Genomic DNA, 25,637 nt, shown 5'->3' with positions numbered 1-25,637 from the left:
AGTTTTTGTCATATGGCTAGTTAACTAACCTTACAGCCTTAGCTAACCCCTAGTATTGGCTGTCTGTTTAAGGCACAGGCAATCACAGGTCAACTAGGCAGTGGATTACTAACTAATATAGCTGATTAACCCCTTAGAACCACCACTGACCCCTAGCATTAGTGGTCTTCTTACAGCACCACTAGTCACAAGTCAGTTGGGCTTTTAGGAATCTAACTAGCCTAAGCTATTTTGAGTTCAACAAAAACTATCCTAATGGCTAACCATCATGGTTCAAGGGTCCTCTCACCCTAGTGGTGGATTTAGAACATAAATAACATTTGAAGATAGCAATAGATTGAATTAGGCAGTAATTGAACTTGGAATTTAAAGTGAAACAAAGAACTGAACATAAAAAAACTACACAGTTGGGGAACTGGCTAGTCCAATTCTCCCAATTTTGACACTGGCTAGTCCAGCATGCCCTCTACAACACAACATACATCCTATTTATACCCAAATTTTTAGGGTTTACAATTTTCCCCCAAATTGGCAGTTGAGATTAGGGTTCGACTTTACCTAATTTGATGGCACAATCTCTCCCCCATGCGTCGACCCATTCTTCCTCTGACTCTCCTGCTCCATTCCCATGTGTCAATTGCTACTCTAGACTCGCCTAATCGATTGATTTTTCTTCTAGGGTTTCAGAGAAAGGTGAGAAGAAATATCAATCAAATAGGGGGCTAGAAAGAGGGGGTGATGATGGTAGTGATGGGTTTAGGTTTAGGGTTGGTTTGGTGGCGTAGGGAGTGGTGGTGGCGAGGTCAGAGCAGGTGGAGAAGATGCAGGTGGTTCTGCACAGGGTATGGAGGAGGAGAGGTCGATGGAAGAAGGGGAAGGGGATGTTTGGTAGGGGTATATGGCTCGGATGTTATGGTGTTGAGCGGTTTCAGCGAGGGAAGATGTTATGCGATCTGCGCCGTAGGATGAGAAGATGGTAGGTAGATCTGACGGCGATGCGGAGGCAAGCGATGAGCGACCGTCGGATGAAGGGATACAACGAAACGAACGGCACTTGGTGGAGTTAGGTACTGTAGTGTAAAGCGGAGATATCAAACTTTGATGCACAGCAAGGGAGCGACCGTAGGATGCTTCTGAGAACTGTTTTGACGGCTGAAAACGCAAGCGGATATGGATTTGGGTTTTAGGCTTTTGGGTATAGAATATGGGTTTAAGAAATGAGTTTGGGCTTGGGAAATCTTGAGCCCACTTCTTCTTTAAGAACAAATCTTCCTTCTTAAGCCCATTTCTAGTCTTTTGGGTTTATGCGCACCATTCTTCGCGGCTTCCTTGCGTAATTTCTTCCGGCTTTTCACTACTTTTCTGCTCTTTTCGCTCCGCAATTCATCCAAACTTTATTTATTACCTAAAAATGCAAAATTAGTTAATAAAAATATTTATTCTTGAAAACAAAGAAAATACAGAATATGGGATAAAATGTAGAATTAATGCACAAAAGATGAGTTAAATGCCAACAAAAAGATATAGAAATATGTACTTTTTAGGACTCATCAAATACCCCCAAACCTGAATTTTACTTGTCCTCAAGTAAAACAAAACTAAGGAAATCCTACCTATACCACTGTCGCTGGTCTCTCGAATGCATTTAGCGTATGCACTAAGCCTTTTAAACCACTAAGTGTCCCTAGTGGACGAGTGAAGTCTCGTGAAGGTTTGCTTAGAACGTACCTACAAAGTTCTAGGACAAAATATAAGCTCATATTCCATCAAATGTGACATGTGCAAGACAGTTTAAGCTCACAGAAAAATGGAGATGTCAATCTAGCTATCAAAGGCACAATCCTAGCACTGATAACAAATAAAGACATGTGATAAGAGTGTAAAGTGTATCTACACATGTGTAAAGAAAGATCGGATGTTATGAATACTAATCACCAAGAGATAGTTTCTCAGGCTAAGAACCAAGGTCGAAATCTAGCTAGCTGTCCGGACTTTACGAGAATTGTGAATGAGTTGGAGGTATTTCACAATTACTCGCGTTGTACATCAATGGCATACACCCTTCCTTGCTTATTACAATGAAACAACAAAATGACTATTTACATGACTCTTATTTACATTGACTACTCTCTTTTTATTTTTGGAACAAGAGAGAATGGAATTGATAAATACTTGATTTTTTTTTATTTTTTTTTTTGATAAGGAAACACTTTTGAAACAAATACAAAAGGAAACAAAAGATTACATGACACTTTGCAAGAGGTAGCCCTTTTTGATGCACCCAGTTAAATTCGATGGTTGTCTTTCTTAATGTAACCTCCACCTTCTATCCCAACCAACCAAAGAACAAGCTAGTCAAGTTTCGTTCAGTATTCTAAAGTGATTGGCAATCGTAACTTCCTATCAAACACCTTGAAGATCGAGGCCATACATGTATTGGTAGATCGTGCGCGTGCAAATTTCTTATCACTATGTGAATTGTGCTAGAATCAGGGTGCCTAAATATCTAGACTAAGACTCCTAATAATTACATATTTGCACAAGAGTCAACATTTCAAGGTAAATGAGCTCCATTTTTATGTTTTTATCATTTTTCTAATTTTTTAATTTTTTTGAATTTTTTCGATTTTTTCAAAAGAAGAAGGAGTTCGTTTTCAATTATAGCATATTATCATGGTATCCATTCCATACCCCCAAACCTAAACTAAACATTGTCCTCAATGTTTCAAAAGATAACAAAATTATAATGCAACATATGAAGAGGAACATGCTAAGTAGAGTAAAAGGAGAGAATACCCGATTCGTCGAAAACACGAACCGAACTCCATTATTCACCGGCTAGAATCCAACATTTTCAACTTAGATTATATTGGATTAGCAAAAATATATACAAAAGAAACCAAAAAGTTTTAAAAATTATCTACTGGATTATATACAAAAATTCACTATATACATAAAGTCTAAAGAGTTGAGGATCAACCCAAAAGACAAAGTGTTGAAACATAGAAAGTTTCAAAACACTAAAATTGGACTGAAATGGGAGTGAGAGTGAAAAACCGAATGAATCACCCCTAAACCTAAATTGTTCAACAGGTTTACTTTTAAGCACAAAATCTTTTAATTTTAGGGGTTCAGGATTCAAAAGGTCTAACTCATAATGGACTGTTTTCGGGATGGGCAAAGAAATGCATTCCAACTGTGGCTCTTTAAAAGTGTTATATTTTGAAGCAAAATAGTCCAAGAGGACTTGGGAGGCACACAGTTCCAATCCTAGATTGGGAATTTTCAGAAAAGTTGGTTTAAATTTTTTGTTGCAAACCAAATCTAGGTTGGGTGGAATAATCTCGATTTGAGATTTAGGTAAGAAAGTGGGTACATCTAAATTATTTTCATGGGTACGATCAATAGTACCAACACATACTTTTCCTAAATCAGAAACAGGTAAAACATGCTCACATTCATCGAACAAAACATCAAGACCTAAATCAGTATCATGATTGTTCGAAGTACTCAAATCATCACCGGAAGAAATAACATTTTGTGACTTAGGCAAGGAATCAGACACATCAAATTCGTCCTCATGCATAATAAAATTAGTGTCTACAGAAGATTCGACTATTCCTATGTCATGTTCATCTTCACAGAAGAATTGTACAAGCCCCATATTAGAATCAAAATCATATGAATTACAATGAGTATCAGAAGAAACAACATTCATGAAGGTTGAGGCTGAGAAGCCATATGTTATTGAACCAAAAGGTTCCACAATATTTTCAGCAAAAACATGTTCTTCTAACATATCATTATCATCATAATCATCATCATGGTAATATGCATATTGATCCTCATTAAAAGTGGTGGTGTCCTTAGTCGATTCATGTTCCTCTAAATCAGGTTCATATTCAATATCATTTAGATGAATGGGACTGGACACTTCATTAGGGACAACACACATTTCCTCATGAATTTCCTCCTTTTGTAGTTGAAGCAAAATCTGATCTAACTTCGCCTGAATGCGTGACATAGTTCTATCAGAATTTTGCTCACCGAGTCTGAGAGCTTCTACGGTGGAGTCTAAATTCATGGGAGTACAAAATTCTTCATGTTCAAATTGTGGTGAATGGTACATGTGTGCATGGTCATTAGGGTTTACAAAATATTGATCACAACCTTCGAAAGGTTGATTATGGTCCCAATGACTACCAGCCTCACAATTTGTGGGCATTTCATAATTTGGATTTTCATGGTATCCCCTAGATTTCCTAAATTCATGCAAAACATAGCAATATTCATCAGGGTGGTCTAAACCACCACAAAAGGTACAAACATGCATATTAGGTTGGCTAGGTTGATACATGGGTGAATAGTTATACGGGTTTGCATATTGAGGCTCATGACCTTGAAAAGGTCCATAATTATAATTCCTATAACTATTGACATCATGGTCTGTGGGAGGCTCATAAGGTGAATCTTGCCCGTAAGCATCTCTAATAGTTTTATTCCCAGAGGCAGACCAAAATCCAGACATGTCTTTGTTTTATGAAATAATCACACAAATCACAAAAAAGTAAGGCCCAAGGGAGATGATAAAAATTTAATTTGGGAGCAATTTTGGTTTTTGAAATTAGGAGCAATTTTTTTTTTTTTTTTTAAAATTATCTTAGCATAAATTAGCACAACCCATAAAAGAAAATAAAAACAACAATAATAATTACAAACCCATAAAAGAAAGAAAAAGAAGAAAAAGAAAAATTATTACAAGCCCAAATAAAAAATAAAAAAAAGAAATAAAGTAAAAATTATTACAAGACCAAAATAGAAACAAAATTATTACAAGCCCACAATTAAAATTTGGAAGCCCACAGGTTGGGTTCTCTTAATGGGTTTAGGCTTACCTTTGAAGCACAGCCCAGCTGTTCAGTTTGGTTGCAAAAGCCCAGTTGGGCTTTGGATCATCCTAAGCTTTGGCTTCAACACTCAAGGCCCAGATGGGCTTGGTTCAATTTCCTCTCCCTCTGCAGCTTACAGCCCAACAGTAAGGTTCTTCTAGCCCAGCAGCTAGGTAAGCAAAGTGTACCTACAGCCCACCAGCAGCTCTGGCAAGCAAGGCAACAACCAACAGCAGCACCAGTTACCTGCACACTTAAATGTGTGTGATCAATACACAAAGAACATGGGAAAAGTAAGCAAAGTTGAAGAACTGCAATGCAGTTGTGCAATTGCAGATGGAGAAAATGCTTACAGAATGCAGAATATAAAGTTGCTGAGAACATGCAGTTTAAGAAGTTGCTGAAAACGACAATGCATAGCTATCATTACAAGAGCTAAGTTACAGGAAGAGATGAAGGCTGAGGCTACAGAGCAAGATGCTAAAGTGAATGAAATGCAGAATTAGTTTAAGATGACGATGGTATGCAGCTAGACTAAAAATTCAAATTTAAGATATAGTGGTATGCAGTTATGAATTATGCTACAGGAATGGAATGCAATGCAAAAGAATGGCAACAGTGAAGATTGAGCTAAAAATGCATATGTACAGGAGAGACTACACAGCAAGCTAGAAGAGCAAGTGAGCAGCAAAGGGGCAAAGGGAAATAACTTGTAAGAGTGACAGCAAGAATGACAGATGAAGATGCAAGAATGAGGTTATGTGCAAGATATGCAATGAAAGTGCAAATATGCAGTGACAATGAAAAGTATGCAGTAAAATGCAGAAAATAAGAGCAAAGATAAAGAGCAAACAGCAACAGCGCCGCTACCGAGTCCCCGGCAGCGGCGCCAAAAACTTGATAGCAAAAGGAATATGTCCTAAAACTACGTTTTATCCTAACCTGCAAGTGCACAGGATCTAAAGTAGAAAGTGAATAAGCAGGGGTTTGTCCACAGGGACTTGGAGGGAGCTATTGTTGTTTTCCTAAATTTCCTAACTAATTTCATAAACTAAGTGACACTGGGAATGAAGGTGTGATTCTAGGGTTAAGATTTCCCCTTCACCTAGCTAGTTCACCTAGGTTAAGTTTTTGTCATATGGCTAGTTAACTAACCTTACAGCCTTAGCTAACCCCTAGTATTGGCTGTCTGTTTAAGGCACAGGCAATCACAGGTCAACTAGGCAGTGGATTACTAACTAATATAGCTGATTAACCCCTTAGAACCACCACTGACCCCTAGCATTAGTGGTCTTCTTACAGCACCACTAGTCACAAGTCAGTTGGGCTTTTAGGAATCTAACTAGCCTAAGCTATTTTGAGTTCAACAAAAACTATCCTAATGGCTAACCATCATGGTTCAAGGGTCCTCTCACCCTAGTGGTGGATTTAGAACATAAATAACATTTGAAGATAGCAATAGATTGAATTAGGCAGTAATTGAACTTGGAATTGAAAGTGAAACAAAGAACTGAACATAAAAAAACTACACAGTTGGGGAACTGGCTAGTCCAATTCTCCCAATTTTGACACTGGCTAGTCCAGCATGCCCTCTACAACACAACATACATCCTATTTATACCCAAATTTTTAGGGTTTACAATTTTCCCCCAAATTGGCAGTTGAGATTAGGGTTCGACTTTACCTAATTTGATGGCACAATCTCTCCCCCATGCGTCGACCCATTCTTCCTCTGACTCTCCTGCTCCATTCCCATGTGTCAATTGCTACTCTAGACTCGCCTAATCGATTGATTTTTCTTCTAGGGTTTCAGAGAAAGGTGAGAAGAAATATCAATCAAATAGGGGGCTAGAAAGAGGGGGTGATGATGGTAGTGATGGGTTTAGGTTTAGGGTTGGTTTGGTGGCGTAGGGAGTGGTGGTGGCGAGGTCAGAGCAGGTGGAGAAGATGGAGGTGGTTCTGCACAGGGTATGGAGGAGGAGAGGTCGATGGAAGAAGGGGAAGGGGATGTTTGGTAGGGGTATATGGCTCGGATGTTATGGTGTTGAGCGGTTTCAGCGAGGGAAGATGTTATGCGATCTGCGCCGTAGGATGAGAAGATGGTAGGTAGATCTGACGGCGATGCGGAGGCAAGCGATGAGCGACCGTCGGATGAAGGGATACAACGAAACGAACGGCACTTGGTGGAGTTAGGTACTGTAGTGTAAAGCGGAGATATCAAACTTTGATGCATAGAAAGGGAGCGACCGTAGGATGCTTCTGAGAACTGTTTTGACGGCTGAAAACGCAAGCGGATATGGATTTGGGTTTTAGGCTTTTGGGTATAGAATATGGGTTTAAGAAATGAGTTTGGGCTTGGGAAATCTTGAGCCCACTTCTTCTTTAAGAACAAATCTTCCTTCTTGAGCCAATTTCTAGTCTTTTGGGTTTATGCGCACCATTCTTCGCGGCTTCCTTGCGTAATTTCTTCCGGCTTTTCACTACTTTTCTGCTCTTTTCGCTCCGCAATTCATCCAAACTTTATTTATTACCTAAAAATGCAAAATTAGTTAATAAAAATATTTATTCTTGAAAACAAAGAAAATACAGAATATGGGATAAAATGTAGAATTAATGCACAAAAGATGAGTTAAATGCCAACAAAAAGATATAGAAATATGTACTTTTTAGGACTCATCAGCTATCTCAGTAAACGTACCACCAGTCTTCGATGACTCAAACTACCTATGGTGGAAAGTTGTGATGCGTACTTTTCTTCAATCGCGTGATTTCCAATCATGGGTTTATGTTGTAGACAGCTATGAGGTTCCCGTCGTTATAGTTGAAAATGTTACCATTCCTAAAAAAATCAGTACATATACTGCTGCTGAGTCTCTTGCTGCAAAGAAAAACTCCGACGGTTTGAATGCCATCATGCATGTCATTATCCCAGATCTTCGACACCATGTGGCTTCTTGCTCCACGTCGAAAGATGCTTGGGATACTTTAGAAACTGTATTTGAAGGTAACACTAGTGAAAAGGAAGCTAGGATTCAAAACCTTAACTCCGAACGGGAAGACCTTCATATGGCAGAAGAAGATTCATTTGATGAATTTTATCACAAAAAGTCTGAAATTGTTGATGCATCCTGTGCATTGGGTAGCACTATTCCTGAAAGGGAAATTGCGATGAAGATTCTCACATCACTGCCATCTAAATACGAATCTAAAAAGCATGCCATCATTGAGGGAAATAACCTTGATACACTTTCGCGAAATACACTTGTCGGGAAACTTAAAATTTTCGATCGCGAATCAAGAGATAAACTTCACTCGTCTAGTAATCATGTTACTACTCTTGATGGAAAATCTCACCGTCCTAAATTGATTGATGAGAAAAATGAGAATTGCGTTATTTCTACGTTGTCTTTGCTCATACAACAACTTAAGAAAATTCTTAGACAAAGTAAAAGAAAGTCTCAAAAAGAAGCTCGATCAATCAATAGAAGGGATAAGAGAGTTTAGAAAAACTGTACTAGCGAAACTGGTCTCGTGTGCTGCAAAAATGCTCATACTTCCAAAGGTCTAGATATTCAGGTGAATAAGATAACTAAAGCATGGATGAATACTCTTGATTATTGTCCTGAGGATGAAACCTGCGATTGTTCTCTTAATCTCTTTGCTGAAAATCACAATCGTGATTCTTGTGCAACATGCCTAATTACTCCAACGGTGTCTCATAAGCTGTGTCAGCAAACGTCACCCAACTAAGTATCACTCTCTATTCATCTTGACAACAAGGGTGATATATATAAACACAAGATGCTACCAAATCTCTCGGTTTCCTTGTGTGAAAATCAGGATCATCCTAACGCGAATGATCAAAAGCAGTCCTTTTCTGCTAAATGCTGTGTGCAGAAGAAGAAGAATAAATCTCCTATGAAATCCTTTTTTCCTCAAAAAGTGATTTCTGGAACAATGCAGGATGTGCAAAAATCAACAATCAAGTTCTTCAAAACTATGATTAATAGGGAAAAGAATGATGTGCATAGCTCTTTTTTCTTAAAGAATAAGCAGAAACTTGAATTAACAAACAATTTCCCCCCTCACGAGAGATATCTCAGTCCTATCTTGGATTGGAATAATTATGATCTATAATCTTGTTGATTCATGATTCTTTCGTCTATCCCTCTTAGGCAATAATCATCATTTTCAAGAGGGAGTGTTGAAATGCATCTGTTAAATTCTTTGTAGTATTCGTCTTTGTTTATTCTCCTCTAGTGCTATTGTTGTTCCTGTACGGTTTCTGGCTCTTTAAAGGACTGGTTCTGGAAATAACCAAATTCTGTTAGGGTTTGGTAAAAGGTCCTTTTTGGAAATTCTCCATCTTCATTCTTTTAAAATGAAGTTTCTCCTCTTATGTATGATCATTTCATTTACATTCTCTATCATGTCCTCCTCTAGTATTTCAAGTAAAGAAAGTGATGTATGGACTATTCTGTTTCCTTCTAAGAAGATTCGTTTTGATTCTTCTGATAACGAAATGTGTTATGACAAGCATATCCCATCCTCTGATGAGAATCCTTCAATCTCACAATTTGATAAGCTCTCTTTAACCATGAATCTTGTCTTGGATCAAGTACGTGCCCTGAAAAGTGAACTCGAAGCTTCTTTCAAAAGACTTGAATAAACGATGGATAATCTTGAATCTAGGATCCATCTAATCGAAGATGAGCTTCATGAATATAGGGAATATGAGAAGAATTCAAAGTAAGTGTAATGCATCATAGAGGTTATTTTTGTTTGCCTAGTATGTCTTCTTTTTGGTTTAGTTGGAAAAATAACTAGTGCTTGAATAGCAATGATTGTGACTACACATAGCTATTATTTTTCATCTTCTTGTTCTTTTTTTTTTTTTTTTATGGTTTAAAAAAAAATTCTAAAAATATTTGGAGGATGATGTTTTTGCAGTATTTAATCTTTATGATTTGTTATATTGCAACTTGTTATCAGATATTGGTGCTTACGTCCGTGAACTATGTTTGTCCCATACTTTGTCAAAAGTAAAGTCGTTTATGATCGATATTCATATATTGGTTAAAGAATGAATGTACTTTTGACAATTACAAAATTTAATCCTATATTGTCAATCTTTGACGGAAGATAGGTTAAAATCTTTTGTTTGCAAGGATTATGTCTATTGAATGTCGTTATGCAAATAGTGATGGAAGATAGAATGAATCCTTGTATATCCCACAATATTGATCTTTACTGATCCATATTTTATGTAATATTGTGAGGCTCCGTAATGTGTCTTATGTTGAGCACTAAACAACCAAGTTGATTATTTTTGATTGGCTTTGTTGTTGCTCCGTAAGGTACTGTATGTCGAGCATTATGAACTAAATTAATCATCTTGTTTGGTTATTTAGTTATTACTCCGTAAGTTTTTCTTGTGTTGGGTATATGAACGGTTAAGCTAATCATTTCTTATGGTTAAACTTAGTCGTAGCTCCGCAAGTTTACTTATGTTGAGCATAATCAATTAAATTGATCACTTTTTGTGTTTAATTTGGTTGCGTATTCCGATTAAATTAATCATGGGTTTACTTGTGATTAATTTGATTGAGTTTTTGGATATAAAAATCATTCTTATGGTTTTAGTGTCCAATAAAAATCTTTCTTTTCTTTTGAAATTAAGGTCGCTCGTTGTTGTTCTCTCGGGAATGACATCAAATGGGGGAGAGTTCTTTTGAACTTGTGCTTAATAGTCATATCTTGAGGGGTGTGCGGCTGTGAAATTTTAGAGGGGTTATCTTGTATCTTTAAACTCCTTGATGAATGCATTTAGCTCCGGCTTTATGATTGCATCTAAATTAGTTGGTATGTATTTTTTTATTTTAGTCATGAAATGTCTCTTACGGAAATTTCATTATGATCCCGTTCTTGTACCTTTGCCAATTTTATTGACAAAAAGGGGGAGAATTAATATGTAGTTCACACTACAAATACATATGGTTTTCGGATCATTGTGTAAGGGGGAGTGGTTTTCATGTGAGATGAAGTATTGACTAAGGGGGAGTGATACATATCACCATAGTATTATTGTTGAAGTTGTGATACAACTGAACTTTGACACTGTGTAATAATACTATGAAACTGTATAACAATGATCGAGAATTATGTTTTCTCATTGTTATAGCTACGAATCTTCAACAACGGTGATGCTAAACTTACAACCTTTGAGATCATTGGAGTACTTGGAAATGACGAAGATTTCAAGGAACGTTGAAGATTAGACATGTGGAATAGGTCGAAGATTTAATGTGTTAAATTATGATGGTAATACAGAAGATGAGGGTAATACTAAAGATGACTTTAATGTTGAGTTAGAGCCACGACATTTAATTCAAATATCAGAAGTGACAGAGTTAGAGAATAGTGTTGTAAAATTCATTAATGCTGGGTCAGGTAAAGTAAGTTCAGAGCCAGTCCCGATTTACCACGTGGTCTTCAGTGGTTAAAACTTCAGCAAAAAAGAATAATTTAAATGCAACTAACAACACTTCCTCAAGCAGCAATGCAAATGCCTCAACAAGTACTAATGAAGTTGTTAAAAACATCAATTCAGGTAATAATTCCGGTGAGAAGATTTCTAATCCAGTTGCACACAAATATACTTTTAGAAAAAATATTGGTAAGGGAGGTCCAAAAAACCTCCATATCAATCCATGAAAATTCTCTTTTGGAATTTAAGAGGCCTTAAAAGGATTAAGGCTTAACAAAAATTATATTCTTTAGTTAATCAATTTAATCCAACTCTGGTGTGGATTGCTGAACCAAAAATTAAGTGCTCTCCTTCTTTTTGTAGTAAACTAAATTTACCTGGTATGCAATACATGGCAATTCATAATGAAACTAATGATTATAAAAGTAACATTTGGTTATTCTGGAGTAGATCAATTGCCACTCCTTCTGTTGTGTCCATTACTAGTCAAATGATTACAGTTGCTGTGGGTGAAGTGTTGGTGTTCGGTGTTCATGCTAATGTCAATGTGGTTCAAAGAAGGTACTTATGGTCTGAAATGCAGCTTATAAGTGAACTCAAAAGCCTTGGGTTGTTTTAGGTGATTTTAATGCAATCATCTCTATGGAAGAAAAAGTGGGGGGAAGACCTCCATCAAGAACATCAATGATAGACTTCAATGATTGTTTAAACTCTTGTGAACTAGTACAAGCTCCTAAAATTGGTCTTGATTACTCTTGGTCCAATTGTCAGCAAGGCAGCAAAAGGATTCTTTGTAATCTAGATAGAGTTGTTTTCAATATGAAGTGGTTGCAAATGTATGGTGATTGGGGATACAAAGTGGGCCTCAGAATTGCTTCAGATCATGCTCCTTTATTGGGTGGTTGTGCAAGTGTTCCAAAACCAAAAAATGCCCCACAAAGATTTCAAAAAATGTGGTTAGATCATCCTACATTCATGAAAGTGGTGCAACATAGCTGGGATGTGCATATTCATGGTGATGCTCCTTATATTTTCATGCAAAAACTTAAAAATCTCAAGCATATTCTCAAGGACTGGAACTGGAAGGTTTTTGGTAATTTAAAGGTCAAAATTCAAGAAGCAGAACAGAATGTCAAGGCAACAATGGAGACTTCAGATCATAATCCTCATGATGAACAAGCACGACATGGTTTGGTTAATGCTCAAAATAAACTCAATTCAAGAGAAACTCAATACAATACAATGTTGCAACAAAAATCTAGAATAAAGTGGGTGAAGGAAGGGTCAGCAAACACTGCTTTCTTCCATTATAATATCAAAATCAGACAAACAAGAAATACCATATGTGAATTGGAAGATGAAAATGAAAATCTGATATCTGATCAGAAAAAGATTGCTGACATATTGGTTGATTTTTTTGAAAAAAGATTTCAAGCTCAATATGTTGAAGTTAATGAAGATATTCTTGATGTCATCCCAAATGTTATTACTGAATCAAATCAATTTATGCTTGAAGTAATTCCTAAAGCAGATGAAATAAAGGCAGTTGTTTTTGATATGGATGGAGATAGTGCGCCTGGACCAGATAGCTTCTCTGGAATGTTCTATAAAGCATGCTGGGATATCATTCAACAAGACTTCATTAATGCTATTCAATATTGCCGGAGGAGAAGGTATATTCCTAAAGGTCTAAATTCTAATTTTTTAGTTCTTTTACCTAAAGTTCAAGGTGCAAAGAAACCAAATCAATTCAGACCTATTGGTCTGAGCAATTTCAGTTATAAGGTTTTTACCAAAATTATTTCACTAAGAATGGCCTGTCTCATGCATAAGCTAGTTTCTCCTGAACAAGTAGCATACATTAAAGGTAGAAACATCCATGAACAAATTTTTCTAGCTTTTGAACTAGTGAATGAGATGAAGAAAAAGAGAAGGGGAGGTAACCTAAGTTTGAAACTTGATATCTCACAAGCCTATGATTCAGTAAATTGGAAGTTTCTTCTCAATGTTCTTAAAAGATATGTTTTTTTCTGAGGCATGGTGTGATTGGATAAAAATACTTCTATCTTCTGCCAAAATTTCTGTAATGGTCAATGGTGGAACAAATGGTTTTTTCTCTATGCACAGGGGACTCAAGCAAGGAGATCCACTATCTCCCATTTTATTTGTTCTAATGGAGGAGGTTTTAAGCAGAGGGTTAACTAAACTGGTAGAAACAAGAAAGTTACAACCAATGGTTACAAGAGATGGTATTGCTCCTACCCACTCACTATTTGCTGATGATATTTTTCTTTTAAGTAATGGCTCAAAAAGAAGTATTGAAAATCTCTTGAATCTGATTGAAACTTATCAAAATTGTTCTGGTCAAATTATTAACAAGAACAAAAGTAAGTGTTTTGTTGATGGGTGTTCCTTGGTCAGAAAATCTCAAATTTCTATATGTTGCAGATGGAATTAACTTCTTTCCCAGATAAATATTTGGGAATCATTATTCATCCAGGCAGAATCAAATCTGCATCTGTGTGGCCAATGGTTGAAATGATGCAAGATTATTTGGCAGTTTGGAAGGGTAAATTATTATCTTTTCATGACAGATTAATGTTGATTAAACATGTACTGAGCAGTATTCCTATATACAACATGGTCGTATACAGATGGCCCAATTTAGTGATTAAGCAATGTGAAAAATAATGAGAAACTTTCTCTGGTCAGGTGATGCAGATGTTTAGAAAATTTAAAACCATTCACTACACCATTTTAAGGGATTCGCAACCTATATTTGCAACGTCAGTGGAGCCGTTGCTAAATTTCTGTTGCTAATCCCCGTTGCTAACTTTCGCAACGTACAATATCTGTTGTAAATTTTGCAGCCTCACAGCAAGGTTGCGAATTGCAACTGCGCTGGGTTCAAGTGTGTGGTCGGGAACACTAGGACTGATAAACACGCCCTAGTCAAACTTTGATCAAGCCTTCTTCTTTTTTTTCCACCCTTAATCCCAATCTAGCTATATCCTACCCTTAATCGATTTCGGTCTTCATTCTTTCTCCGCCACAAGAAATGACTCACTCTCTCCTCTCCTCATCTCCATCTCCATCTCGATCTGCTCAGCTGAGCTCCTTATTCTCTTCTCAATCTCTATCATCAGTACCGTGCTCTTACTAACAATACCGTGTTCTTACTATTGTTAGGTTTTGATTTTTTTCTGATTCATCTTGTTTGTTTGAAGTGACGAAGAAAACCTAAACCCAGAACATGGTATCTCTTCAAACATCATCATAAATGGGTGACGATGATCAAGATGATTAGGGTGATATTGGGTAAATCTCTATTTTTCATTCTTTTTTTATCGATTAATTTTCTCCAAAGTTTTCAATTAGGGTTCCCAATTTTCTGTAATTTTGAGATATTCGAATTGTTTTTTGAACTCACAAATACAAGGATGAACCAGTTGAGGACGTTATGGTAAGTAGATAGATCAGTTTTTTTTTTTTTTTTTTGGTATAATTTTTTTGATTTTATTTATTGTGATTGCAGTTGGATTTGTGATATTTGTAGGAAGGTGGTGAAGTGGATGTTGAAAATAACAATGAAGATGATGCTTCTGATGGTAGAAGGTGTAGAGAAAAGGGTATAAATCTTATCTTTGATCTCTTGGTTAATTCTGTTAATCTTTTCAATTAGGGTTTGTGGTTGTTATGCTGGTGGAATTAAAGGATTAGCTGTTGTTGTTTGTTCAATTTGAAGTTATGAAGAGAATTACAAGCTGGGTTCAGTCTAATTTGCCATTGTTTAGGGTTTCGATCAGATTCAGGCACTGAGATGAACAAAGAAGGTTTGGGAAATGGAATTGAATCTGCTGTGATTGATAGAGATAGTCAGGGAGAACTGAAATGGACCTGGTGGTACAAGAGATGCTATGTGAGATACAGGGAATGTCTGTGTTATGATGCAGAGAAGAAACAAGCTGCTACTGTTAATTCGAACAAGAATCTGAAAATGGTGATACTGAGAATGGGTTTGCTGGAAGAGATTGGGAACAATGGTGGTGTTACACTGCAGTTAGTTAGAGATGGTGTTGCCGGAATCTGTTTGTGTCAAGATTACAAGTTCAGTTTCTATAAGGATTGATTTTGGTAGAGTTCTTGAGGCTGAGTGCAATGAGAATCTGTTGAGCCAAGAGTTGTGACAAGTGATTTGAAGGTTGTTACTACATATGGATTTAAGGGTTTGCAGGAGATGAAGTTAGTACAAGAGTCTGTTGATGTATTGATTATATTAATGAGTTGCTCAATGAGCACAATTCAACGACAGTGCATCAAATATATTGGGCCTGTAAGTATTAATCAATAGGCTCAATAAATTGATTAACTCACAGTTAAGGGTTTTAATTGCTTAACTCACAGTTCATTTGTTCTGATATTTCAGAAAGAGAGGGAAGTCTATGAAGTAATCGTAGAAGATAGAAAGCTCATCTACAAACAAGGTGGAGAGTGTGTGGACATTGTTGAAGGTTTCAAATGGATTTTTTCCTAAGCACATCGAGATGATTGTATGTTGGAAAGAAGAAAAAGGGACAGTTTCTGCGCTCGAGTTTTCTATCCGGTGGTGCTACAACAACGGATGGAAGATTAGTGGCTCATGATGGAGTTCTTGAGGTATGCACAGTTGTTGCATCTTTGCATTTGCAAAAAATTTCATAATCTCTTTGTGCCAAGTGATTTACAATTTGCTTCCCTTCTTGACTTTATGTAGGAAATTTGGCCATACAGCGGCCACTACCTCCCCACATAAGAAAATTTCAAATAATTCATCAGCTTCCTTGAGGAACATCATGTGGATCTCACCAATGTTAAGGTAATACTTGATGCCACAGTCCTCATTAACCCAGATGATTCCCTCAAAAGCTAATTTAATCTCCCTTTCAAACCATATGAACACTTTCTATATCTAATAAGCATGAATCAAATGACTTACATTATTCATATTGTCTTCCCAGAGATGTGCAAATGATGAAGACTGCCCATCATCATTCAGAGTTACCGACAGTGAAGTGGATAGTAAGGCGGAAGTTACAGAGGGTTCATCATTCAAACTCACAGTTTATATTGGTTGTGTATGAACGCTTTGGGGAACATTATGTCTCATGTGTTTCATGTTGGATGCAGGGAGTAGTGCAGATTTGAAATATTTTCCCTCAGGTATCTAGTGAATGGAGATAAGTGAACCTGAACTGTAGCCGTGTTTGTAATTGTAGCCAAGAGGAAGTGAAAATCAAATTGAGGAAGGGATTAATCAAGAATCCCAATGAACAAAAAGTCAAGGTATGTCTATTTCTTTGTCCCACCAAACAAATTTCACTGAATTCATCTATGTTTACAATTGGTTTCTGTTCCTTATCTCCATTCAGTAGATGCACCAATTGTGGCCGCAACAGATGAACCAACCTTACAGCCGCACAATTTAGTCATGATTTTATTGTTCTTTTCCTGCTTTGATTTTCAGAACTACAAGCTACATCTTGCTCCCAGTCTAACAATCTGTTTCACTAATGGAGTTTGGTATTGTATAATACATACAACATGAAACAGGATACTTTTGTATTCATAGGAAAAATTGATATGAACAAATGCATTTTATTAGCTGGTGGCATCCAATATGCACAACATTTTTTTTTTATCATTGTGATTTCATTGCTTCGCAACTTGCTGGGAGAAGTTTGGTTATCATTGTGTTTTTATTTTTCTTCTACTTCTTTGTTAGTTCTTATTTTTCTTCCTCCTTTTCAACAACACTCAACAATTAACATGTTTTTCCACAAAATTTCTAATTGATTTCTAATAACACTATTACTATCAATTTTTATTTGGATTTGAAAATGAAAATTTCTTATTACACAGCTCATTGATTTGTCTGTGTACTTTGTAGCTTTTTGTTTTTTCTAGATCGATTTGGACTTTGGGGTATGGATTGATTATGTGTGTAATTGCAGGAAAACCCAAAATACACCAAGGATCAATCCTAAATCTAGGTCACAAATATTTTTCATGTTCACAAGTATAGGATGAAAGTATATGTGTATGCTGATAAAAGTATCAAGACTCAAGAGATTTTACGTGGTTTGGTTCTAAAACCTACATCCATGGGGGTGATTTCACTATGTATGATGATGAGTACAAGTTCACGGTGTAATGCAAGCGGCGTTCAAGGTTCAAGGATTCTTCATTTGGTAGGTTTTAGATAATGTAATTCACTGAATTCATCTATATTTACAATTGGTTTCTGATCCTTAGGCAGTTGAATTGTGGCTGGTTGATAAAGCAATCCTTCCCATTGAGAATTCCACTTTGCAAGTCGGATGTTGTCAGGGAAAGTGTAGATGATACCGCTGGTGCTGCTCAGGTGATTTATTAACACTTTTAAAAAATTTTGAACCTCTACTGCATCTCTACCATAGTAAAGTAATTTAAATTTTAGATATGTTGGACCAGCATGTAGCCTCACACCAACTAAGAGATACCGGCGCAGTTGTAAGTGCTCGAGCTGCAGAAATATATGGGCTCAACATACTTGCAGAACGTATCCAGGTAAGATTTTTCCTAACTTTTTCTCTAACCTCCACAATTTCCAATCTTTCTCTCACCCATCAAACTTCCATCCTTATCCATATATTATGGAAGATGTATTACGAGTATTATTCAATGGACAACCCAGCTTAATACGTCGTCTAATTGTGATTAGTACGTAACTGGTGACAAGATGAAGAGATATTAAGTGTATTAATTGTAGACCATTGTGTTATTAACTGTTATATATCAATTCTCTATTTGGGAAGGTAGTTACCTTGTACACATTTGAGTATTGCAGATCTTATTTAGTCCTATTTGGTTCACAAGAACTGCTACAATATTACTCGTTTTTTGATACTTGCGAGAGAACCAATTTTACCAAAAACTGATAGACCCTTTAAGGTAAAGTTGGTATTTCTTTTCCATTTTAGCTAATAATTTATCTGGCTGAATCAAATAAAGAAATACTGTTTTCTTTCCAGACAAGCATTGTGTTTACGCTAGAAGAAGGTACTGGAGGTGACCAACGGTAGAGTAGGTCCCAAAAAAGCTCCTGCGAAGGTATGTTTTTGTCAGAATGCTCCATATCATTCACTTTAACATTAATTTGTAAACTAACATTTGCTTTTGTTTTTTCTGTATGTACACTGATGAGGAGGATGAAGTACCCTCACTTGCAGACTTTCTTGTGCATCTAACCTTGATTCTTCTCCAGATAAAGGTAATCTTGTCACAGCCTTTTAGCGTATCTCACCACCATCTGATTCCTATATTTCTTTTGATCCGTCCTTATTTTCATCTGTTTTGTTCCCATTTATGTAGAAACTGAGAAGGATGCAGCAACACCAGCAAAGAAGAAAAGCGGTACCCAAAAGAGCTTCTGTATCTCAGAAAAAGACAATCTCTAAGTTTAGTTCCGATGATGAGCAGATACAAACCATTTCAGAGGAGAAAGGATCCAATGGTAATTTTGAGCCACCTGCGGCGCTAAAAGGTGGAAAAAAGCCATATGCGGTGAAAACCATTTCTTGCCCCTGTCTTTAATCAATTAAAGTTTTTGTATCCATTTTTTTTAGTTTCTGTAATATTTCTTATTGAATCAAATTTTGTGTGCTAGTTCATTATCACCGCATCGACGATTTTCAATATCGTCAGTATATTTTACTTTACATGTTTGATATTAGTGCATCTGCACTATGTCGTTTATTATGATTTATAGACCCCTTCAACTGTTGTTACAATCTCTTAATTTTTGTAGAATGGTTTTTGGTTTCAGTGTTTGCTCATTTAAATTTTGTTTACTCATCTCAGGCCTGGAGACAGCAAGCTTCCTTTGGTGAGCAAACAGAAATCACAAGTGGATCTATGAAACTTTTCTTAGATGCTAAGGTTAGTGGACTTAAAAGGAATGAATCTAATTTCTCATTAGAATTAGATTCAACCCAACTTAGGAATTTTTTAACTTTCTATGAACTGAACTTAGCAACTAAGTTTCTATGTGTACACTAGTTTGTTGGTATACTTAGTATACTGGTTATCTGATTGGAAGAATTTGTGATGCTTTGTTCGCAAGTTGATTGAATGATGCTGTATGTTATGAGATCAGAAATTAAGGTTGGAGAACAAAGCAGCAGCCATTAGGTCCCTTAGCAGCTGTAAGATTTGTAAGTTTATATAATATCTCCTTATAGTGATTTAAGTTAGAAGAACTTAGGAATTTCGTAACTTTTCTTGAACTGAACTTAGGAACCAATTATGTTTAAGTATGTTTCTAATGTGTACACTAGTTTGTTGTGATACTTGGAATACATTTGTATCAAATACTCATACTTTTTGTTAACATCAATTGAAGAATCCATTTTTCATAATATGATACAGTTTTGTATGTTGGATGAATGAATGACTGTAGAAATGATGAATTTGGGGAACTGGGTAACTGCAGGGGGGAAATGGATTTTGACCAGGTCAAAGAAGACTTGACCTTTTTCTTTATGTTGCAAATATTAGCAACGTTTTTATCTGTTGCTAAATTAGAACCAGAACCAGTAACATTTAGTTCCGGGTAGGGGTATTGCTGTAATTCGAAATACCTTAGCAACGGCATATATATGTTGCGAATAAATAGTGTCGCGACGGAATTTGCCGTTGCGAATCCCCGTTGCTGACCGAGAGACGCAACAGAGCTTATGTCGTTGCGAAAAAATGCAACGTCGGTCTGTCGTTGCAACTCCAGTCAGCAACGTCCAAATTCCGCTGCGAATTCCTAAAAAATGGTGTAGTGGTTTCTTGGAGAAGAGTATGCACTCCATTTTGTGAAGGAGGATTGGCTATTAGAAGGCTCTCAGATGTAAAAAAAGCATTACTGATGAAAATGATGTGGAAGTTTTTAACTTATAAAGAAGAATGGTCTCTATTTTTTGCAGCTAAATTCAAAGACAAAAATGGCCAATGGACATCTCAGTGTATCCTCAGTCTGGCCTGGATTAAAATGGGTTGGCATTCTCTTAAAAATGATGTCAGATGGATAATAGGTGATGGAGAACATATCTCAGTTTGGTTTGACATTTGGACTGGTGACTGTCCTATAATTGAGAAGATTGGTTTTACTGATTATATTAACAATAATATTCAGATGAAAGTAAAGGGTATATTACAGAATAATGAATGGGTAATACCCACTGAATTGAAAAACTTTATTTCTCTTCCATTGCCTATTATAAGTGGTGCTCATGATAACATTATTTGGAATGGTGGCAGCAGCAACAGTCAACAAAGTTAGACACAAAGAACAAAAGATTCATTGGCCTTCCCACATCTGGAAATCCTTTCTTCATCCTGGTATCTCAAGCAACATTTGGAAAATCCAGCAAGGTATTTTCATAGATGATCGGAAGAAAATTACTCAAGGCTATGATATGGTGTCTATGTGCTGTGTATGCAAACAAGATCAAGATAGCATGCCTTATCTTTTATGGTCCTGCAGTTTCATCCTGAACATTTGGCAGTGGTTAGGTATCTTCAACTTTCCAACTCCTTCTTCATTTGATAGCATCATACAATGTGCAAAACTTCAAAGCCCCATAGTCAAAGAAATATGGATGACTGCAGCTTTTTCCACTATGAGAAAACTTTGGTTTCTTAAAAATAAAATCATGTTTGAAAATGTTAAGCCAAGTGAAAATGCTTTCAAGAGCAGGATTCTAAACTTAGTTCACTATGGAGGATACAGAATGAAGGGGACTAGATAGAATCATGATTATGATTCAAAAATTTAATTTTTTTTTCATCTGGGTCATAGAAGAACTAAATTTACTGCCATTAGAGAGTGTTGCTGGTTGAATCCTCCAAGGAATTTTGTTTTGTTCTGCTGTGATGGTGCTGCAGCAGGAAATCCAGGATTGACAATATTTGGTGTAATAACAAGAGACCATGATTGTGCAGTTATTGGTACTGTTTCAAGAGGACTTGGAATTGCTTCAAACTACATAGCAGAATCTCTGGCTGTAATTTGGACTTTGGAATGGGCAGTTAAATTACTATGTGATAAGATTATCATAAGATCTGATTCCAAAACAGTGATTGAAGATTTTCAGAGAGGGAATATTCCATAGTGTTTCATGTCCAGATGGCTTAGAGATAAAGCTTTTATATCTCAAATCTACTATCAACACTGTTATAGAGAAATTAATTTCTCTGCTGATAGTTTGGCCAAGAAAGGTGTGAGTCTGCAAATGGGGGAGATAATATATCACATTGGAAGACCAGCTCGCTCAATCCAAATATATATGCCATATAGGAAATATTATAGATTTTGTTGATTCTTTTTAGTTTTTTTGTATCTTCTGCTTCAGTTGTTGTTGTGAGTTTCTTTCTTGTAATAACTTTTTAGCTTTTTCTTATTTCAATAAAATTGGTGATTCAGCAAAAAAAAAATAGACATGTGGAATAGGAGCTACTAAAGTTTTCATTATCTTTTTTGTATTCCATATGTATTGATAGTTTTGTCACTAAAATTGACAAAGGGGGATATTCTTAGAGCATTTCTCGGTCGAACTCGCATGTATTGCTATCTCAAGCATATTTGTCAATGTTAGTGATCAAAACTATAAGTCTTGATTTCTAGTCTACTATAGCTAAGTCTCGGACTAGGATAGAAAGTGTAGTTGAGCTCAAGGACTTCATGGCGATTCATCATACAAGAAGAAGAACTACTCAAGGAACAGGTGGAACTTCTCGACAAAAAGGTATGTGAAGACTTGAACTTATCTATCACTCAAAAGTCCATCTATTCTATCTCCTACTTCTTGAGACGAAAAGTCGTATGTTATATATAGACTTTGATTATACACAGTTGGTATTTCGAGCCGAGTATACCTCGCCTATCTATATCTCGAAATATGTGTTGGTAAGCTTTTCGCTTCGACCAAGTTTATCTTTACCTAGTGACGAAAGTCATGATCATATGTTTCAATCACTTTGAAAATTTCTTTGACAAAGAATGTTTCAATGATTGGAATGAGAATTTAGATTACATAACCAATGGTGGAAATAAGCATTGGTGTGGAAACACATTTATGTATAAGTCCTATTCCTTGAACCAAAGTTTGCGAACTTTGTTTATCAAGAGAACCGGAAGATTGGCGTTGAGCCAAGTCCACGAACTCAGTCCGCGAACTGCCAAAGTTCTCAAACCCGAAAATTTCTGCTGGAGTTGACAACTAGTGCGTGAAGCTAAGTCCGGGAACTCAGTCCACGAACCGGCGAAGTTCTCATCCCGAGAATTTCTGCTGGAGTTTGTAAACTCTGCCCGGTAACTTAAGTCCGCGAACCAAATCTGCGAACTTAAAAAGGTTATATATCTGAAGATGATTTCTGAACTTAAACTTAAAAAGACTAAGGAATTCAGTTTGCAAACTGTGGCTATAAAAGTTCATGAACCGATTCGAGTGAATCAAATCATCTTTGCTTCAAGTGTGTCTTGTGTAGTTACATAAGAATTCGTTACAATTGAACAACTCTCTAACTAGTTCATTTGAGTCATGTGAACTAGTTATGGTGAAGAAGAACATGGTTGATATGAAATGCTCATATGGATGACCTTTTGGTTAACTATTATTGAACCAACAAGTGCATACGTTTGGGTATTGTTAACAAATCTAGAAGCTTGCATTTTAATTATGTGTAACAAGCTAAGTTTTCGATCTAATGGTTGAGAAATATTAGCTTGAATCTAAATCAGGTTTCATCAAACGATAGATATTGATTGCTTTGTTACCAAGGTAACTTAATGGCAAACCCTGATTTGAAAGACTATATAAGGGAACATCTAGCATCAATGCAAAACTAATCCCCACACCTTACATGTGATACTAGTCTGCGTGCTAGAGTCGGTTCTCCTTTAACCTTTGGTTTTCTTCTTCTAAAACCAGGTTAACGACTTAAAGACTTCATTCGGATTGTGAAGCCAGATCGATACTACTTTATTGTAGTTGTGTGATCTGATCTTTCATCTTCTATCGTACGAGTACTATCATATTTATTGGCTTGAGATGTATATCTACGATAGGCAAGATATAAAAAGTAATCACAAACATCTTCGTCTCATCGTTTCTGATTCCGCAACATCTTGTTTCGCTACCATACGATTAAGATTGTTGTGAGGTGATTGATAACTCTAGGCTGTTCTTCGGGAATATAAGACCGGATTATCAATTGGTTCTTGTTCACCTTGATTACTATCAAAAGACGGAACAAAACCTTTTAAGGTTTATCTGTGGGAGACAGATTAATCCTTCGATAGACTTGTCTGTGTGAGACAGATTTGTTTGTCATCAAGTTTTAGACTTTGGGTCGTAGCAACTCTTAGTTGTGGGTGAGATCAGCTAAGGGAATCAAGTGTGCAATATCCTGCTGGGATCAGAGGCGTAGGGAGTACAACTGTACCTTGGATCAGTGGAGATTGATTGGGGTTCAACTACAGTCCAGTCCGAAGTTAGATTGGAGTAGGCTAGTGTCTGTAGCGGCTTAATACAGTGTGTGTTCAATCTGGACTAGGTCCCGGGGTTTTTCTGCATTTGCGGTTTCCTCGTTAACAAAATTTCTGGTGTCTGTGTTATTTCAGTTTCCGCATTATATTGTTTTATCTTTATAATTGAAATAATACAGGTTGTGCATTAGATCATCAATTAGAATAATCCAACCTTTGGTTGTTGATTGTCATTGATTGATCCTCGGATATTGGTCTTTGGTACCATCTGAGTTATTCCTTGTATTTGATTAGGACTCGTTGATTTCTATTAGCTTGAGTAAATCAAAACAAGAGAGAGATATTAACTCCTTGAAATACTTTTACCTAGATTGAGTCTGACTGCGTAGTTGATTCTGTAGAAAGTATTTCGAAGTTAGTCCATACAGATTGCTAAGCGAAATATTGGGTGGTGTTGTTAGACCCCCGCTTTTTCAAACCTTAATATTAATACTAAAAAAAAATATAAAAACCTAATACTAAAATGAATATAAAAACCTAGAACAAAAATTAATATTTTAAATTTCTTAATCTTTTCTTTAATATATTATATTCAGTAAGTATTCAATTCATTTAAATAAATCAAGCATTCGTGTATTTACATCAAAAATGGATTGAATTAAATATTATTTTATTAACCACAAAAGGTTTGAGAATGACATAAAATAACTAAACCAAAGTCTACTTCTTCATGAACTAGAAGACACATAATCCTAGACTTGTTCTTCATAGCCAACCATACAACCAGTTAATGTGTAACCCTATCCCTGAGCCCCTTTATTGGATAACCCAGTTAAACAAAAGAGGTTAAATCCTAAATCAGGACCTGCATAACCATTCAGAACCAGTTAATTAAACAAAAAAGAACCACCCCTAAACGAAGACCTTCTCATGAAGGACCATGTTCTTTTCTTTCTTGTTGCGTAATAATCGGCTTCTCAACATAAGGTAAAATCATGTATGGATACAAAAGTAATCTTCTTAAAGTACCATGGAAACTGCATCTATGCAAAAAGAAATGCTAGTAGGCCTTAGAGATTGGATGAAAAGTAACTCATTTTTTAATTCCTAATATATTCTTTAATATAACCGTTTTTTTCTCTTACACCAAAAAGTAAGAAATGAACTATATCATGTCTAATTTTGTAGGACATGTACTAAACCGAAAAATGACTATTGTTGAGCCGGTATACCCATGTTCAATGGTTGCAAAAAAAAAATATCAAGATAAAAATGATCTCAGTGAGCATAAAGAAAATATAAGACACTTTCAAGTATTTCCGTCTGACTTTGATACCTGTGGTGTTACTGAAACATGTGATAAGTCAGTTCATCAAATAAGTGATTAGCAAAAAGACTATTATCAAGCCCATTTCTGAAGCTAGTATCAAAGTGATAAAAAAAGGGACAGGGGAAAGATTTTGATGGAAGTTACTTATACATTAATATTGGAATCATTAATTATGCTTACTTGGTTCTAATGTAGCTGTAAACACTAGGTCAAGCTTATTCAATTATATACTGTGTACTTCTCCTCATCAATATGGTGTAACCATGATGAAAGATGGTATAAAAAAATCTAAATCCTCGGGCTCTAGTATCGCTACCAACTCTTGTTTGAACATTTAAAAGTACATTCGTTCCCCAAGGGGATAAGTTTAGGTTTTAA

The 25,637-nt window shown here is 36.2% G+C and overlaps 3 protein-coding genes across 4 annotated transcripts; all 3 read left to right on the top strand.

Moving 5' to 3' along the window:
• Window positions 1-14,670: 14,670 nt before the first annotated feature.
• On the top strand, window positions 14,671-15,877 carry LOC113335930. The gene is made up of 5 exons (XM_026581940.1): window positions 14,671-14,694; window positions 14,816-14,839; window positions 14,933-15,005; window positions 15,171-15,709; window positions 15,803-15,877. The coding sequence occupies exons 2-4, from the start codon at window positions 14,837-14,839 to the stop codon at window positions 15,503-15,505; spliced, it is 411 nt and encodes a 136-aa protein (XP_026437725.1). The 5' UTR covers window positions 14,671-14,694; window positions 14,816-14,836; the 3' UTR covers window positions 15,506-15,709; window positions 15,803-15,877.
• A 4-nt stretch (window positions 15,878-15,881) lies between these two features.
• On the top strand, window positions 15,882-16,564 carry LOC113335931. The gene is made up of 3 exons (XM_026581941.1): window positions 15,882-16,032; window positions 16,130-16,231; window positions 16,374-16,564. The coding sequence occupies exons 1-3, from the start codon at window positions 16,016-16,018 to the stop codon at window positions 16,558-16,560; spliced, it is 306 nt and encodes a 101-aa protein (XP_026437726.1). The 5' UTR covers window positions 15,882-16,015; the 3' UTR covers window positions 16,561-16,564.
• Window positions 16,565-18,561: 1,997 nt separating this feature from the next.
• Window positions 18,562-19,589, top strand: LOC113336019. Of its 2 annotated transcripts, XM_026582017.1 has the most exons (3): window positions 18,562-18,664; window positions 18,766-18,937; window positions 19,255-19,589. In XM_026582017.1, the coding sequence occupies exons 1-3, from the start codon at window positions 18,584-18,586 to the stop codon at window positions 19,281-19,283; spliced, it is 282 nt and encodes a 93-aa protein (XP_026437802.1). In that variant the 5' UTR covers window positions 18,562-18,583; the 3' UTR covers window positions 19,284-19,589. The 2 variants fall into 2 exon arrangements, with proteins under 2 accessions (XP_026437802.1, XP_026437801.1); XM_026582016.1 differs by lacking the exon at window positions 19,255-19,589 and having other exon boundaries at window positions 18,766-19,065.
• The last annotated feature ends 6,048 nt before the right edge of the window (window positions 19,590-25,637 follow it).

The sequence above is a fragment of the Papaver somniferum genome, unplaced genomic scaffold (genome assembly GCF_003573695.1).
Source record: "Papaver somniferum cultivar HN1 unplaced genomic scaffold, ASM357369v1 unplaced-scaffold_150, whole genome shotgun sequence".
In the NCBI taxonomy this organism is placed as follows: domain Eukaryota; kingdom Viridiplantae; phylum Streptophyta; class Magnoliopsida; order Ranunculales; family Papaveraceae; genus Papaver; species Papaver somniferum.
The sequence above is the reverse complement of the archived record's forward strand: the minus strand, read 5'-3'. Positions and strand labels throughout refer to the sequence as shown.